This window comes from Zophobas morio, unplaced genomic scaffold, assembly GCF_036711695.1.
Source record: "Zophobas morio isolate AGI-343-1 ecotype UQ-CSIRO unplaced genomic scaffold, CSIRO_AGI_Zmor_V1 ptg000049l, whole genome shotgun sequence".
Lineage (NCBI taxonomy): Eukaryota > Metazoa > Arthropoda > Insecta > Coleoptera > Tenebrionidae > Zophobas > Zophobas morio.
Window position 1 is genome coordinate 161,025 of NW_026972154.1, and position 16,300 is coordinate 177,324.

At 35.2% G+C, this 16,300-nt stretch overlaps 1 protein-coding gene across 1 annotated transcript; it reads right to left on the reverse strand.

The window, feature by feature from the left end:
• Positions 1–1,030: 1,030 nt before the first annotated feature.
• On the reverse strand, positions 1,031–2,017 carry LOC135142635 (protein takeout-like). Its single transcript, XM_064074380.1, has 4 exons — positions 1,935–2,017; positions 1,639–1,879; positions 1,453–1,586; positions 1,031–1,402 (listed from the first exon to the last, which is right to left on the reverse strand). The coding sequence occupies exons 1-4, from the start codon at positions 2,014–2,016 to the stop codon at positions 1,098–1,100; spliced, it is 762 nt and encodes a 253-aa protein (XP_063930450.1). The 5' UTR covers position 2,017; the 3' UTR covers positions 1,031–1,097.
• Positions 2,018–16,300: the final 14,283 nt, after the last annotated feature.

Genomic DNA, 16,300 nt, shown 5'->3' on the forward strand with positions numbered 1-16,300 from the left:
AAGAAATTCTTAATATGGCAAGCAGTCTGCACTTGAGGAAAACGGAGTGACGTCTTCGTAACAGTAGGATCTATGAATAAAGAAATTTACAGACAATAATGTTTTCAAAAGCGACTTTTACCTCTCCTTCAAAGTCATGAAGAACAGTCGCTGCTTTGGCATGACCTGGCCACATGTCATTATGTTCAAGATGTTATGAATTGATATGAGGAAAACGAAGTGAATGTTGTACCGAAAAGTATGAACCCACCTAATTGCCCAGAGTTACGCCCGATTGAACGGTACTGGGCTATAATCAAAAGAAATCTCCAGAAATCCTAAAAAGAAGCAAAAAGTGCAGAAACAATGAAAACAATGTGTAAAAAATATAAAATAACTGTTACTAATACGACTATACAAAATTTAATGAGACATGTAAAACGAAAAGTACGAGCTTTTGGGTATGGGATTTAATTTTGATAAAATAATGCATTATTAGTAATTGTCAAGTGTTCTTTCACGTGTCGTAATTTTTTTTATATTTTTATTATAAACGTTTTGTAAATAGTGAACGTTTTTTTATGTCCAAATAATATCGAATTCAGTCCTTACTTTGAACAATGTTTTCCTTTTATTTTTAGAAGTGATATAAAGTTGGACCTTGCCCAACGAAAAAACTAAAAACAAACTGCCTTCAAAAACCAGTTTATTGAGAATAGTCGTTGAGTGCAGAATAATCAAAATTTTCCGCAATTATCGACTGATGTTTGTTTCAGATTCTTGAATAACATTTCTGTTTTTGAATGTTCGAATCGATTTTTTAAATATTCCTATGCTCGAAGGTAAAACTAGAGATCAAAGTATATTAATAAAATAAATTCTATGACTTTGACTTCTTTGCTACCTTTGGCAACAAAGAATGCAACTTTTAGATGCCAATTTATGACAGCACCAAACTAAAGAAATTATCGTGTCATAACAACCAATTAAAAAAAATTTAAACAAATAGATAAAACGAAGTAAAATATATAATTTAAAACAACAAAAACAATTTCAAAGAACCAGTTTCATCACATCTTTATTAGCAACTTAACTGATAATTCACATACGATTATCGTTCACGGATTACCAAAAAGCTCCGTCTTCGACACCTTTTTCAACACATTTTCAAAAATCGCGGTAAAAATCTTCCCAAAAGCCTCTTCATAATTTGGCTTAACCTCCGCAAACACTTCCGACCAGTTGTCATTCAAAACTTGATTAATGTTATCCCCGAGAATTTTATCTCCATCAAACAAATTATCCATCCGGAATTTCATCAACTGCGGCATCAAGATGAGCTTGTTGTCGACGACCTTATAATGTGTCTTCCCGTTTTTCTCGTACTCTTCGAGACTGAAAGTGAGATGAAGGCTCAAATTATCTAAAAACGTTCATTAATAATAATAGTTTTATAAACGAAGACTTTCATACGCATCTCGATAAACCCAGGACCTTTCCCAACGATGGGCAAAAGAAGAAGTTTGCCATTAACTTCGTAGTTGTAGTCCAGTCTAGCCAGGTCTGCTCCACAGTCTATAGTCAAAGTGTTGGTGTCGAAATTCATCCTAACAATAACTCGTTAACTAAGTACTATTTTAACAAAAATTCGAAACTCACTCCGCTTTGGAACAATTAGCTCTCGAAAATCCGCTAACTTTTAGATTTTGGTAGTTTTGTTCGAAAGCCACAGCTCCTGACCCTTTTTCAAATACCAGCAACGGTATTTCTAGTGGTTCTAGTCTTGCTAAAGCAATCTCTTTCACTGGGTTTGTAGATCTTGCAAGGGCATCTTCGATGGCAGCCGCCAGACACTTGTCAAACTTGTCATTTTTTCGGTCGCATTTCTTCAAAAAACTCGCTGGAAAGTTTTATTTTAAAAATTTGGGGCTCGAAGTATTTGTACTATTATTTACGTATCTCAACCGAGTGGCAAGTGGTTAAAATAAGAGCACAAATTAAGACTGTGAGATGCATGGGTGCGACTACTGTTTTCATAAGTGAGTTTTTCTTTTTATGGGATATTTATAGTTTCACATAAATTAAAATAAAATAAAACAAAAGTCGTCACTGGTTTACCTTTTGGGTTAAAACCTATAAAAAAAAACTGATTTATGGTAATTTATGTATACAGTTTGAGAACTGATTTAATTTCGTATTCCTTATGCGCGAAATGGTATTTATTAATGGGGCAATGCAAATTTGAAGTGCTACTGATCGTACTGCCACTGTGTATCGCGAAAATATTCCAACGTGAATCGCTGCCCGAATTTTTGCTGAATTTTGAAGAAAGCTGGACTTTGAAAATTATGAGGCCTTCCAAAGAAGACTGGACTTAGAAAAATTGGTAGAAAGTGAAACTGAAACGTAAGAATGGGTATAATGCTTAGGTTGAACAATTTAAAGAAAAGTGAGCCTAGAATTTTAACACTATAATATGGTTCATTTATTTAAATGTACAAAACATCAACAAAATTAAACATTCAGATACTATTTTTCACCTGTCAATCTTTTTTTTCTAATCAACCCACTCTTCTTTTTTTATCAAAACTAAGTTCCGTTACAAACTCACCCTCTAAACAACACAAACGGCCCTCCGGTGTTGTTTAGGATGAAACATTCTTTTTAAGACGACCCCTCCTCCGTTTTGGTATTAAGGGCGTTTTAATCACTTCCAGTCCCTTCAACAAACGGGCTGAGGTCCGCGGCATGATAGCGTCCAATTCTTTCTGGAAGATTTGTACAGCTTCCTAACTCGTAGGTTGTAGGAGAAGCAATTCGCAAGATCATATAAGGACCATGCCTTTTTGGGGCAAGCTTTGAAGAGAATCCACTTTTGGAGCTACTGAGAGTATGAGATTTCAGGAGAATCTTGTCACCCTTCTTGAATACAGCTGGTCGTCGTCTGGAATCTAGGCGGGTTTTCTGGACATCTTGTTTCTTGCAATTTCTATCCATTGTCTCAGACAGAGTAGTAGCTAGCTTCTGTAGGTAAGGAGTTATTCTTGGTATGAAATTTTCTGCATCACTTTGTGTAGATCATATACAGGATCATAAGGAGCTCGTATCTCCCTACCAAATGTGAGAAATGAAGGACCATATCCCGTAGAGTCGCAACATGTAGAATTTATGGCGAATCGAATGCTGCTCAGGTGATGATCCCTTTCTGAGTAGTGATCTTGAACCAAAATGGCTAACTGAGTCATCAATTCGCGGTTCTTCCGTTCAACAGGGTTACTCTCTGCATGATACAAAGAAATGAACGGAGTTGTGATACCAAAACAATAAGTAATTTACTGCATTTCATCACTGATAAATTGTACGCCGTTATCAGAAATCATTTTCCTCGGAGTTCCAAACCACAGGAATATTTCTTCGATGAGAATTTTTGCACAAGACTCGGAGTCAGCTTTTACTAATGAGAAAAGTTCTACCCATTTTGAAGCAACATCCTCAATTATTAGGATCCATCGATTCCCCCTGGGAGTTGCCGGTAGAGGGCCAAATAGATCTACAACCACAATTTCGAATCTCTGGGAAGGGGCTGGGGTTTGAAGTAGGCCCGCAGGTTGACGATTCTCTGGTTTATATCTCTGGCATTCCATACAACCTTTTACATGGCGAGCAATATATTTTCTCATATCTGTGAAGTAATATTTTGAAGAGATCTTTTGAAGGGTTCTTTCGATGCCGTAGTGTCCCCTTGTAGGCAAATTATGGTATTGGGCCAAAACATCTTCACGCAATTCTTTGGGAATCACTAACTGGGAGTCCACATATGGGTTGAAACGGAAGAGAACACCATTGTTCATCACGTATCCCCTCCCAGACCATCTAGACATCTCTAACGGATCTTCACCTTCGAGAGATAATATAATAATCTTGATCTCGTCATCTTCCATTTGTTTCTGTCGCATAGATTTAGCATCGTATGACGGTAGGTCAACACTAACGAATTAGCTCTGTACCTTTTCTTCTTCATCCGAGCAAAAAGGTCGAGACAACAGATCAGCTACTACCTTGATTTTACCAGGAATATATACAACGTCCACACTCATGCCTTGGAGGCGGAGCCCCAACGACCCAAACGACCCGAAGGCGATTTTAAAGTCAGCAACCATCGTAATGGTTGATGATCCGACGCTATAACCACTTTCGCACCTTATAGATAATGTCGAAATTTTTCTACAGCCCATACTACGGCGAGCGCCTCTCTTTCCGTAGTTGAATAATTTTTCTCGCTGTCCTTTAACAAGCGACTGGCGTATTCTATCGGATGTTCGTCGTATTTCTCCCCCTGGAGTAAAACTGCACCCAAGGCGTAACAACTTGCATCTGTTCTAAGGATATAGGTACGGCTTGGTCTGATCAGCTTGAACAAGGACTGGAGCGGTAGTCAATCTTTCTTTTAACGTCTCGAAGGCTCTTAATTCGGCTTCACCAAACTGAAAAGACGCATTTTTCTTAAGAAGATTAGTTAAGGGACGTGCAATTTCGGAGCACTCTGAATCAAACTTGCGATACCAACTACATGTCTGAATGAAACTTTGCAGCTGTTTGCGATTGTTTGGAGGTCTCAACAGTTTGATAGCTGCTATTTTGTCAGGGTTAGTTTTAATTCCATCACTGGTCAGTATATGTCCGAATTTGACCGAGTCGCAGAAGAACGAGCACTTCTCACGTCTAACATGAAGACCAATAAGTTTTAAACGCGAAAATACTGTTTTTAAGTCTATTATGTGCTTCTCGAAAGTTTCTGAAAGTACCAAGATGTCGTCTATATATACGAACACTGCAGTGTCCTTCAAACCGGATCTAAATCTGTCCATCAATCGAACGAATGTCGCGGGCGCGTTTTTCAACCTGAAAGGTATTGGATTGAAGTTAAACGTCTCAAATGGAGTCACAAAGCAAGTTTTGTCACGATCTTCTTCAGCAACAGGAACTTGCCAGTAACCTGCTTGTAAATCAATTGTAGACATGAATGGTGTATGTTTAGCGATGTGAAGAATATCGTCTATTCGCGGCATTGGATGACTATCGCTTACTGTTACTGAGTTTAGCTTACGATAATTTACGCAAAGACGATACCTGTCTCCTTTTGGAGTTAAAACCACAGGGCTGGACCATGGTGACTCGCACTCTTCTATAATTCCTTGTGTTACTAATTCAATTCATATGTGTGGAGTGAGTGAGTGAATCTCGCGATTATTTCTGCTCCGCTTTCTTTTGAATTTCGATGGTGTTATAAGACGATAAATTTTTATATAAACACATCATAGTGTTCCGTAAGTTTTGCTTTTTATTGTGATATAACTCATTGTTAGACGCAAAGCTGAAGTGTTTAAATTAATGCAATTTGTGACAACTTATGCTATTTTACGCTATCTTTAAGTGGCCTGAACACTTTTTACAAGTAGTTAGAATCTTTTTTGCGTCTGCGTACTTTATTAGGTAATTTTTATTCAACTCAATATTAAATATTGTCGGATTGTTGCAATTCCTATAAGGCAGAGGTGTAATTTTAGCACCTTATTTACATATCCACTCACTATATATTTTTTTCTTTCTTTCTCATTACTAAAATGACTGTTCTATGTAAAATCTGTAATGGAGCAGTAACTCCTACTGTACCTGCAATGAAATGTAGCTCGTGTGCTATTCACTTCCATATTAAATGTATAGGTATTGATAAGCCCATTTTGGTATAATTAAATCTTTAAATGGAGTCTCCTGGAAATGTGATAACTGTTGCTCATTAAATAATACCACCGAGGCAGGACAGTGCAATTGTTGTAAATTACTTCCAAATTTAGTTGAAACTATTAACAAACTTAGTGAAACCGTTAATACATTGCAGCAGCAACTCCTTAATTTTCATTCTAATAGATCCAACGAAGAAACCATCATTCAGGAGGTTAATGAAAGGCATAAACGGGCTAAAAACATAATTATTTTTGGCAGTGCCGAAAAGGCTGATGTGTCGATTGACGAGCAAATTGAACAAGATCGCTTATTCATTCATCAGATCCTTGAACAACTAAATTTACCAGTTCAACCTAATGAATTGAATGTCCGTAGAATCGGTAGACGCAATCTTGTAAATCTACGTCCAAGGCCTATCAGAATCACTCTTAAATCCGAATCCGACGCTCATATGATTGTCAGAAAATTTCAAAATCTACGCAATATAGATCTTTACAAAAATATTTCAATGAATTATGACAAAACGCCTAAGCAGATTGCGTATTATAAATCTGTGAAGCAAGAATTGACAGATAGAATTAGTCGTGGTGAAGCAAATTTAAAAATTAAATATATTAATGGCACACCAAAAATAGTGACTTTAAACTAGCTTGCTCACTCAGTTATGATGGTAAATTCTTACAGTGCTATTATCAGAATGTTAGAGGTTTATGTACTAAATCTGTTGAATTTTTTAATTCTGTATCATCCAATTATTTTGATCTTATAGCTGTTTCTGAAACTTGGTTAAAGTCAGATATTTTTGACAATGAACTTTTCCCACATAATTTTGTTGTACATCGTAATGATCGTAATTTAGCTGAACTTGGTTTGTCCAAAGGTGGTGGTGTACTTTTAGCAGTCAGTAATCAATATAACTCTACGAAGTTAGATCTTTCGTCCATTACAAGCTTGGTTCCTATTGTAGATATTGTAGGTGTTAAAATCACCGGTAAATTTAGTCAAAAATTACTAATCTTTGTTTTATATATACCACCATCAATTACTCTAGCAGAATTTGAGTTATTTTTTGAAACATTCATAAATCTAGATATTATACAGAATGAAAAATTAATAATTCTGGGCGACTTTAATACGCCTGATTTTAGCCTTAGTCTTAAAACTAATTCAAACTTAGTGTTAAATAATTTTAAAGAATTCTATAATATTTCACAGTACAATAATGTAAGTAATAGTATGGGTCGGCTTCAAGACTTGGTTTTTTCTAACTTGCAGTGTAGTGTCACAAAATCTGAAGATCCGGTTGTAAAAGAAGATCCTCTTCACCCAGCGCTTATTGTTGAATTCTTCTTAACTGATAAAATGTTTAAAGAATTTTGTATGAACTCACAGTCTAAATCTTTCAACTTCAAAAAAGCGAACTATCCATTAATGTATGATCTCCTCTCGAAAATTGATTGGTCTTTTCTTGATGATATATCTGATGTCAATACTGCTTGCGAATTACTTTATAAAACGGTTTATGAAATTTTTGAGTGTACTATCCCCAAATATCATTTCAAAAGTTATCATGATAAATATTATCCTCCTTGGTTTAATACTGAAATCCTAAATTGTATTCGTAATAAATCTTTAGCTCATCGCAAGTACATAAAGCATAAATCTACACATTATTACAATATTTTTAAATACCATCGATCTCAACTAAAAAGAATGATTAAGAATGCATACAAAAATTATATGTCAAATATCGAGGATAAACTGCATATAGTGTGATGTCCTCTCTAATAGTCCCGACGGTGGTAGGTTAATAACACCAATACATATTTATTATCAATTTATTTACCCATATTACCACTACAAACCCAGACTTAACACTCTCTTGTTTTAGCTATCACTTACACTTTTATACACTATTGATGACCTAGTTCCTTGCAATGGACAAGCATTTGCTGACTAACGAATTGACACTTACTCATTCCATTACACCTCCCCCGGTCGGGAGAAAAATTTTTTTTTCGTGTTCTCACGTTCCAAAAAAAAATTTTTCCTTACATTATTCATGATACTTCTTAACTCTATTCTTATGTACTTCTATTAATTTATTACCTATATTAATTACAACATTTGGTGCCTTGTCTACAACTACAGTATATGGTCCTTTATACACTGGCTCACTCTTATTTCCTACATTGTTTCGTAACATAATTTTCGAACCAGTTGGATATCTTACAATTTTTGAAATTTGACTATCGTACAATTTTTTCCTTTTTTCTTTTGACAAAAGTAATTTGTTTCTAGCGTCATTACATGCGGTCTGAAGTCTATATTTTAACTCTAATGGATAATCGTCGAAACTATACAGAGGATCCGTCCGAGTAAGCACATTCGATGGCAGTCGACACGTTTGTCCAAATACTAACTCGAACGGTGTGTACCGTGTTTCGCTATGCACGCTATTGTTGTACGAAAAACACCAGAATGAAACCCATGAACTCCAACTATTTGGATGTTTTGCCACTTGTATTCTTAGATACGCACCTAAGTGTTTGTGGGAATTTTCTAACGCACCTAACGTTTCGTGGTGATACGCTGTCGAATTCAATTGTTTTATTCCTAATACTTTACAAGCCTCTTTGAAAGTTGACGATAAGAATTCTGTACCTTGATCTGTAACAATTTCTTGTGGAATACCATACCTTAAAATAAAATTTTGAACGAATGATTCTGCTACGGTAACGGCTTCTTTATTTGGTATTGGATACGCTTCAACAAACTTACTCAATTCACACTGTATTGTTAATATGTACCGATTATTTTGAACGTCTTGCTCTAAAGGTCCTACTATATCTAAAAAGATTTTCTGAAATGCCGAATAGGTTGTTGTTGTAATCGCCATTGGTTCTAAATTGTGTTTCCCATGCTTATACCTCTGACAAGAATCACATTTCTTTACAAATTCCTCAACGTCTTTCCGTAATTTTTTCCAAAAAAAATACTTCCTTACATTGTTATACATTCGGTTTATACCGGCGTGACCTCCTGTAGGCAATATATGAAAGTCGTTAAGAATTATTTGTCTCGCTTCTAAGTCATCTATTCTTTGAACGTCTTTAATTACGCTTATTTTTAAATCTCTGAACCTTACTTCGTTAACTCTAGTCATTATTTCACGCAGAAATGATGATGATGCATCTCTTTTATTTTTAATTACTACTAGTTCCGGAATCTTATATTTCATAACAATATCTTTGAGTACTCTCAACGTCTCACTTAGTGCTGACGCCGATCGAATATCCCATTTCATATAAATAACATCTGATTCATTGTCGACAATTAAATTATGACTTTTATAAATAGAACACGTGTTGGACATTTTTGTTTTACTTGCAAGTATTTTGTCAAATTCGGTTTTATAAATAGGACGCAACTCGAAAAAATTTTCAGGTTGTTTTATCAATTCCACCACGCCAGGGTGATCAGTCCTTTCGGATGAAACTGATTCACTGTTCTCGCAGGTCTTACTTTCAGCTTTACTTTGCGCTCTTGTTAATACATTCATTGTACAAAAAACTCGGTGACTCATTGATTTGATTTCACTAGAACTAATTTCTATTCTTGATAAGGCATCCGCTGTTACATTATCTTTACCTTTTATATATACAACATCAAAATCGTACTCTTCCAAAATTAACCTAAATTTCGTCAACCTACTGGAAGGATTTGTCATTCCGAAAAGATATACTAAGGGTCTGTGATCTGTCTGAATAATGAATTTTCTCCCGTACAAATACGGTCGAAAGTATTTAACACCCCAAACTATTGCCAACAGTTCTTTCTCAATGGTACAGTAATTTTTTTCTCCTTTATTGAGCGTTCTACTGGCATATGCTACAGGTTTGTCACTTGCATTTGTTAATACTGCACCTATCGCTGAACCCGATGCGTCTGTTTTTAAATTAAAAATATTTTCCTTTGAAAAATTTGGATATTCTAAAATTGGTGGGGTCATCAAACTGTTTTTTAATGTTTCAAAAGCTTTCTGACAGTCATCGTTCCATTCGAACTTTACACCTTTCTTTGCTAACCTATTTAACGGAACTGCTATGTATGCAAAATTTTTTATGTATCGTCGATAATAATTCGCAAAAGCTACAAATCTTTTCGTTTCTTTCGCATCCTTTGGCACCGGATAATTTTGAATAACACGAATTTTTTCGGGATCCGGGGAAATTCCGGTTGCTGAGATTACATGACCTAAGTATAAAATTTCTTTCTTTAGGAATTCGCATTTATTTGGATTAATCCGTAATTTTACTTGTCTTAATCTTCCCAAAACTTTAACTAGATTTTTATTATGATTTAGTAGGTTGTTCCCAAAAATTACAATATCATCCATATAGACGAGACAACTAGTGTAATTTAATCCCGCCATTGCGATTGTCATTGCTCGTGAAAACGCAGATGGACTAATTTTAAGACCCATCGGCAGTCGTTTCATCTGATATTGCCCTTGGTTTGTAAGAAACGCGGTACAAGGACGACTTGCCTCATCTAGTTCAATTTGATAATAACCTTGTGATAAATCAAGATGTGAAAAATACATTGCACCAGACAAAGAATCCAAAATTTCTGTAATGCAAGGTAATGGGAATTTCTCATCTTGAATTTGTTTATTTAATTTCCGATAATCAATGACTATTCTCCATTTCTTGATACAATTATCTGCGGATTTTTTAGGTACGATTAGCAAAGGGGCGGACCATTCTGACCTAGCTTCTTCGATAATTCCGTCTTTTAACATTTTACCGACCTGTTGATGTATTTCGTCTTTTTGTGCATGTGGTAACCGATACGGCTTAGTGTAAACTGGAGTCGCATTACTTTGTAACCTTATGCTTTGTTTATAAATATTAGTAACTGTCAGTTCATCACCTTCTAACAAAAATACATCGGAATATTTGGCACAAATTTTTTGAATAGAGATTTTTTCTTCATTATTTAAGTCGTCAGTTTTTAACAACTTCAATAATTTGTCAACTCGCGAAACCGATTGCATAGTTTCTTTTGCTTCACAAATGTGATAATTGGTTGCTTTCTCTAATTTCGGTCGAAAATTTTTCAGTTTAACATTACCGTCTCTAACGTTTAATATTTTCACAGGTATCAAGTTATCTCTAGCGCAGACTATACTTCCGGCTATGTAAACTCCTTCGCATATTTCATCAGGAAGGACCACATAGTCGTCATTATTCTCGACATAACAATATTTGATAATTTCGCATCTGCTTGGAATTTCTGTATAAAATTCGCATTGCGATTCAATTGGAATAAAAATTTTCCGGTCATTACTCCAAAAGGAAAATTCATTCTTTTCGTAATTGATAATTGCATCATGTTTTATGAAAAAGTCAGCACCGATTACACCATTCATTCCACATTCAAACTCCCTCATCAACAAAAATTCCTGTTGCATTTCAACATTGTTAAAACTAAGCAATAATTGTACCGAACCTTGCGAAACTGTCGAACCAGCAATACCGTGTATTTTAATTTTCCGTGTTTGATCAATAACCTCATCTTGCGCAATTGAATTTTGAAAAATTACACTAACTGTTGCACCTGTATCTAGCAAAAATTTTAATTCTTTCCCGCGATAATTTACTCGCACAAAGTTCACTGCATTCATACTTAACACTATTGTATCATTAGTTTCACTATCAACAATTTTAGACTCGAAAAAACTGACTTTCCGAATTTTCTCTTTCAACTTCTCGTTCAGCTGATGCATTCATACGAAACGCTGATTGATTCCGCCTACTATTATCTCTAGTGTACCTTCTATCATGACCTCTGAAGTTATTTGCTGATCCTCTAAAATTACTTGTTGAACCTCTGAAATTTCTTGTTGTACCTCTAAAATTATTTGTTGGACCTCTGAAATTATTTGTCCCTCTAAAGTTATTTGTTGTACCTCTAAAATTATTGGCTTTACCTCTGAAATTATTTGTTGTACCTCTGAAGGTATGATTACCGCGATTGTAATTCCAATTATAATTTTGTTTATGTAAACGGTGTATTTGACATGATGTTTCCGATTTTGGTGTTTCTTCATCCGTCGCGCCTCTTATCGCGTCACTTAATTTTTCATAGTTCCTAGCTTTTATTACTGTTCTTAACTCAAAATTTTCTAATCCGTTTGCGAAAGCGTTTATAGCAATTTTTTCATTGGATTGTCTTAAAATTTCTAATGCCTGTCGGTTGCCATCGGCCTGAGTTATCGTCAGGTCTACTAATAGTTCCTCGATCGATCTTCCAAATTCCTCCACAGATTTGGAGTACTGTTTTGCTCTACTCAACTGAACAGATAATGACGCTGGAGACTTTTTTGTTAGTAAATAGTTTCTTATATCTGCGATTAAAAGACAATTTGTCGCGTAGCTGGATTTCAACCGAATTTTCGCACTTTCCGATAACCGCGTCTTTAAAACGTACGTAGTTAAAAGTTTTTTCCCGTTATCGTCCAGCATACTATCATACATCTCAATGCCGTCGATTAATTGCTTTGTAACTCTCTCCGAACCGTCCATAACAGGCAGCAAACTAGCCGCTGTTTTTAAATCGAATTTTTCTGTCATTTTAAAATTTACGCCCGCAGAATTAACACTATCGGAGCTATCAGAACTCTCAGCCGAGTCAGAAGCTTCTTCAGTTTGCCCTAATCGTGCTACCCTACTACTTAAAATTGATTCACCTTCTTCTAACCTTACTTCTATATCTGAGACAATGCGTTTTGCCTTATTTAACACATCTAAAACATGCACTTGACTGTTAAAATTATTCTTAGCAACGATAAATTTCTGCCGCAATTCTTTGAGTTTCTCACTTTTACATTGAAGTACCTGCACATCCCGACGTCTTGTGATATTGTCCTTCTTCAAGTTTCTTCTGAATAGGCTTACTTCTATCTGTAGACTTTTGAGTTCGTCTAAACTGGTCATTTACACTACTACACTTAGGAGAAAAACTATTTACAGGCCTTTTTTTTTTCACTCCCGCACTTCACAATCACACACTGGTGGAGTCCATTGGAACGGGATTCCGACGCAGACATCTTCTTCTCCGATGGTATCGCTGTTTCTCCTTCTCCTATACGACCTCTTGACTTTGGCTCTCACAACGTCTTGCATGATCTTCTATTCTAGCCATTTTAACAATAGCAGTAGTACTGCCGTATTAACACACTTTTTTTTTTTTTTCTCTTTCTTCCGACTGGCAGGATCGCCATGTGATGTCCTCTCTAATAGTCCCGACGGTGGTAGGTTAATAACACCAATACATATTTATTATCAATTTATTTACCCATATTACCACTACAAACCCAGACTTAACACTCTCTTGTTTTAGCTATCACTTACACTTTTATACACTATTGATGACCTAGTTCCTTGCAATGGACAAGCATTTGCTGACTAACGAATTGACACTTACTCATTCCATTACAATAGATCCAAAAAAGTTTTGGGAGTATATTAACAACAAAAAAGGCCATTCGAGAATCCCCGGCTTAATGAAATATAATAATGAAGAACTCGACACTCCGAATACAATTGTTGAAGGTTTCGCAAATTATTTTAATGGAGTCTACAAAAATTCTAATTCCAACACAACTGCCAACAACTATGAAATCAATCCATCGCTACTACTCAATATCAATAATATTTCACAAAAAGAAATTTTATTTGCTTTAAAAAGTTGTAAAAATTCGCTTACAATGGGACCTGATGGCATTCCAAGTTTTCTGTTACGAGACTGTGCGCATATTTTTGTAGATCCTTGCTTCCGGTTATTTCATAAAATATTAAATTCTTCCACGTTCCCAAATATCTGGAAAAGAGCAACTATCTGTCCAGTATACAAAAAAGGAGATGTAGCAGAAATAAAGAATTATAGACCTATCTCTCTTCTTTGCAATTTTTCCAAAGTTTTTGAATCTATAGTTTATAAACATATCTATTCCTCAATTAAAATGTTTTTGTCGCCTCACCAACATGGATTTATGGAGAAACGTTCCACAATTTCAAACTTAGCCTGCTTTACACAATTTACGTCCAAAGCAATTGATAATCGTCAGCAAGTAGATACTATTTATTTTGACTTTCAGAAAGCGTTTGATCAAATTGATCACTTTATACTACTCGACAAATTAAAAAGATTTGGTTTCTCAGAAGGTCTTTTAAAACTTTTTGAATCATACTTATTTAATCGTGAACAATATGTTAAATATCGCAATTACAAATCGAATATTATTAAGCCCGCCTCTGGTGTTTCACAAGGCTCTAACCTCGGCCCCTTGCTTTTCCTACTTTTTATAGATGATCTTGGAGACGTTATTTCATGTCAGAAATTATTTTTTGCAGACGACCTTAAATTGTTTTTAAAAATTACCTCAACATTGGACTGCCAACATTTACAACAAAATATATGCTCAGTATGCGACTGGGCTTCCAAAAATAGATTGTCGTTAAACAAAGATAAATGCTTTGCTATGACCTACTCTAGAAAAAAGGAGAACATCATTTTTCCCTATCGAATTGAAAACAGTTTAATAAATAGAACTGAAAGGATTAAAGATCTAGGTATACTCTTTGATACTAAACTTCAGTTTATAGAGCACATTCATGAGATGGTATCCAAAAGTTTTAGAACGTACGGATTTATCTACAGAAATTGCCGAGATTTTACTTATACACGAACCTTGTGTTCTCTATTCTTTTCTCTGGTGCGATCACAACTTGAATACGGAGCTTTAATTTGGTTCCCAATATATCAGATTCACATTCAACATATTGAACACGTCCAACGTGTTTTTTTAAAATTTCTATGTTTTCTACTTGATGGTACTTACCCAGCAAGAGGCTATGACCATTCTGCTTTACTCTCAAGATTTGACTTTTTACCTCTCCACTTAAGGAGAATTATAATAATAATAAAATTTTTAATACATCTTATAAATAATAAAATAGACTGTCCGTTACTTTTAGAACAACTCAATTTTTTAATTCCAAGGATTAATACTAGACAAATTAACATATTCTATTGTGAATCAAGCAGGACCAACGTATTAGTAAGATCGCCTATTGCATTAATGTGCGAATTATTCAATGATATTGCCGCCTATTGTGACATTTACAGTGACTGTATTAAGTTCATTACTAATTGTATTAAAAACCATTTCTGTTAAATAGGTTTATTTTTAGTTTTTATTTCTTTTTCTCTTTTTTAGGGTTTTTTGGTTTGTAATCAATATTATAATTATTTTGTTATCTTTATGTATTCACTCTCACTCTATTAATCAATTATTTGTCAATATTTCCTGTAACTGGGTGTAAATACCGTAGGAAATAAAGATTTATTATTATTATTATTATTATTATTAAAATTCTTCACGCAGGAATTGCTTCTTTGGTCCGTTCAGCGGGTACGGTGGTACGGAGATTGGTACAGCATTTTGTGTGTTAATTCGATGCGTAGCAAATGTAGGTTCTCCCCCCCTGTTCGAAGATGGTGCTGTTCTTCTGAAGTAGGGTGCTTATTTCATCTTTTGCCGTGTCTTTAATCTTCTGAGCTTCATTTTGGCGTAGGGTTATGGGATTAATGTTTACGGAGTTTGTTTTAATTCCATATTTGAAAGTATGTTCTGGCCTATCTCTAAAAAACCAACACTCGTTTTGGAAATCTATACCAATGTTAGCCTTCTTCAAGAATTCCCGCCCTAAGAGCGTATGGTTCTGGGTTAAATACGGCATTATAACAAAACTAGTTGGAGTTATTTTGTCTTTTATCTTAACGTCTACATTTGTTACCAGTAGTTTCTTATCTATAGGAATTCCGTCAGCTAATGTTACCACTACATCCATTGTTTCAAACTTAACTTCCTTATCTTGTAACACCTTATAGAGGGTGTGACCAGCTATGTTCCATTTTGATCCTGAATCGGCGAGTCCAATTGCTTTTGCACCTTTCACTTCTAAGGGTACGATTGGAGCGTCGCAGCTTGATTAATTTTCTAAAAATAGCCGTGAGAATTCAAAGAAGTTAGTTTTGACGTCTGCCTTTTCTTTGCATTTCGGGCAGTTCCATCTGTAGTAGCCAGGAGTACCACAGCCATAACATTCAGGTTTTGATTTTGCTGATGTTGACTTTGACAGTTCTTTATCATCGTTTTCTTTCTGTAGTTGGCAACACTCATTGTTTAAGTGACCAAATTTTTTGCAATGTTCACAACGAGGTCGTAACTTTATTTGCATTCCATCCTGGTTTGTGTTTTTTCTTGTTTGCGAAACGCGGATTCACGAAACGATTATTCTATTTCGCGGGCACAATTAAGCAAATCTTTGAAAGACTTTATTTCGCTACGCGTAAGTCTCTTTCGAATCTTCAGAGCTAAAAGTCCATAAACCATATCCAGCTGCATTTCTTCTGCGACACTATATGGCAATTGTGCGATTAAAGCTCGAAATTTCGCAATGAAGATATCAGTGGCTTCGTGTTGTGTTTGCTCACGAGCAAAGAG

What these genes read in the sequence shown, in the direction of transcription:
- LOC135142635 (XM_064074380.1), bottom strand. Translation starts at nt 2,016, where the DNA reads ATGAAAACAGTAGTCGCACCCATGCATCTCACAGTCTTAATTTGTGCT. An exon ending in TTGCCACTCGGTTGAGATAC is followed by an intron (nt 1,880 to 1,934) that starts GTAAATAATAGT and finishes AAAACTTTCCAG; the next exon opens with CGAGTTTTTTGAAGAAATGC. An exon ending in TCCTGGGTTTATCGAGATGC is followed by an intron (nt 1,403 to 1,452) that starts GTATGAAAGTCT and finishes GAACGTTTTTAG; the next exon opens with ATAATTTGAGCCTTCATCTC.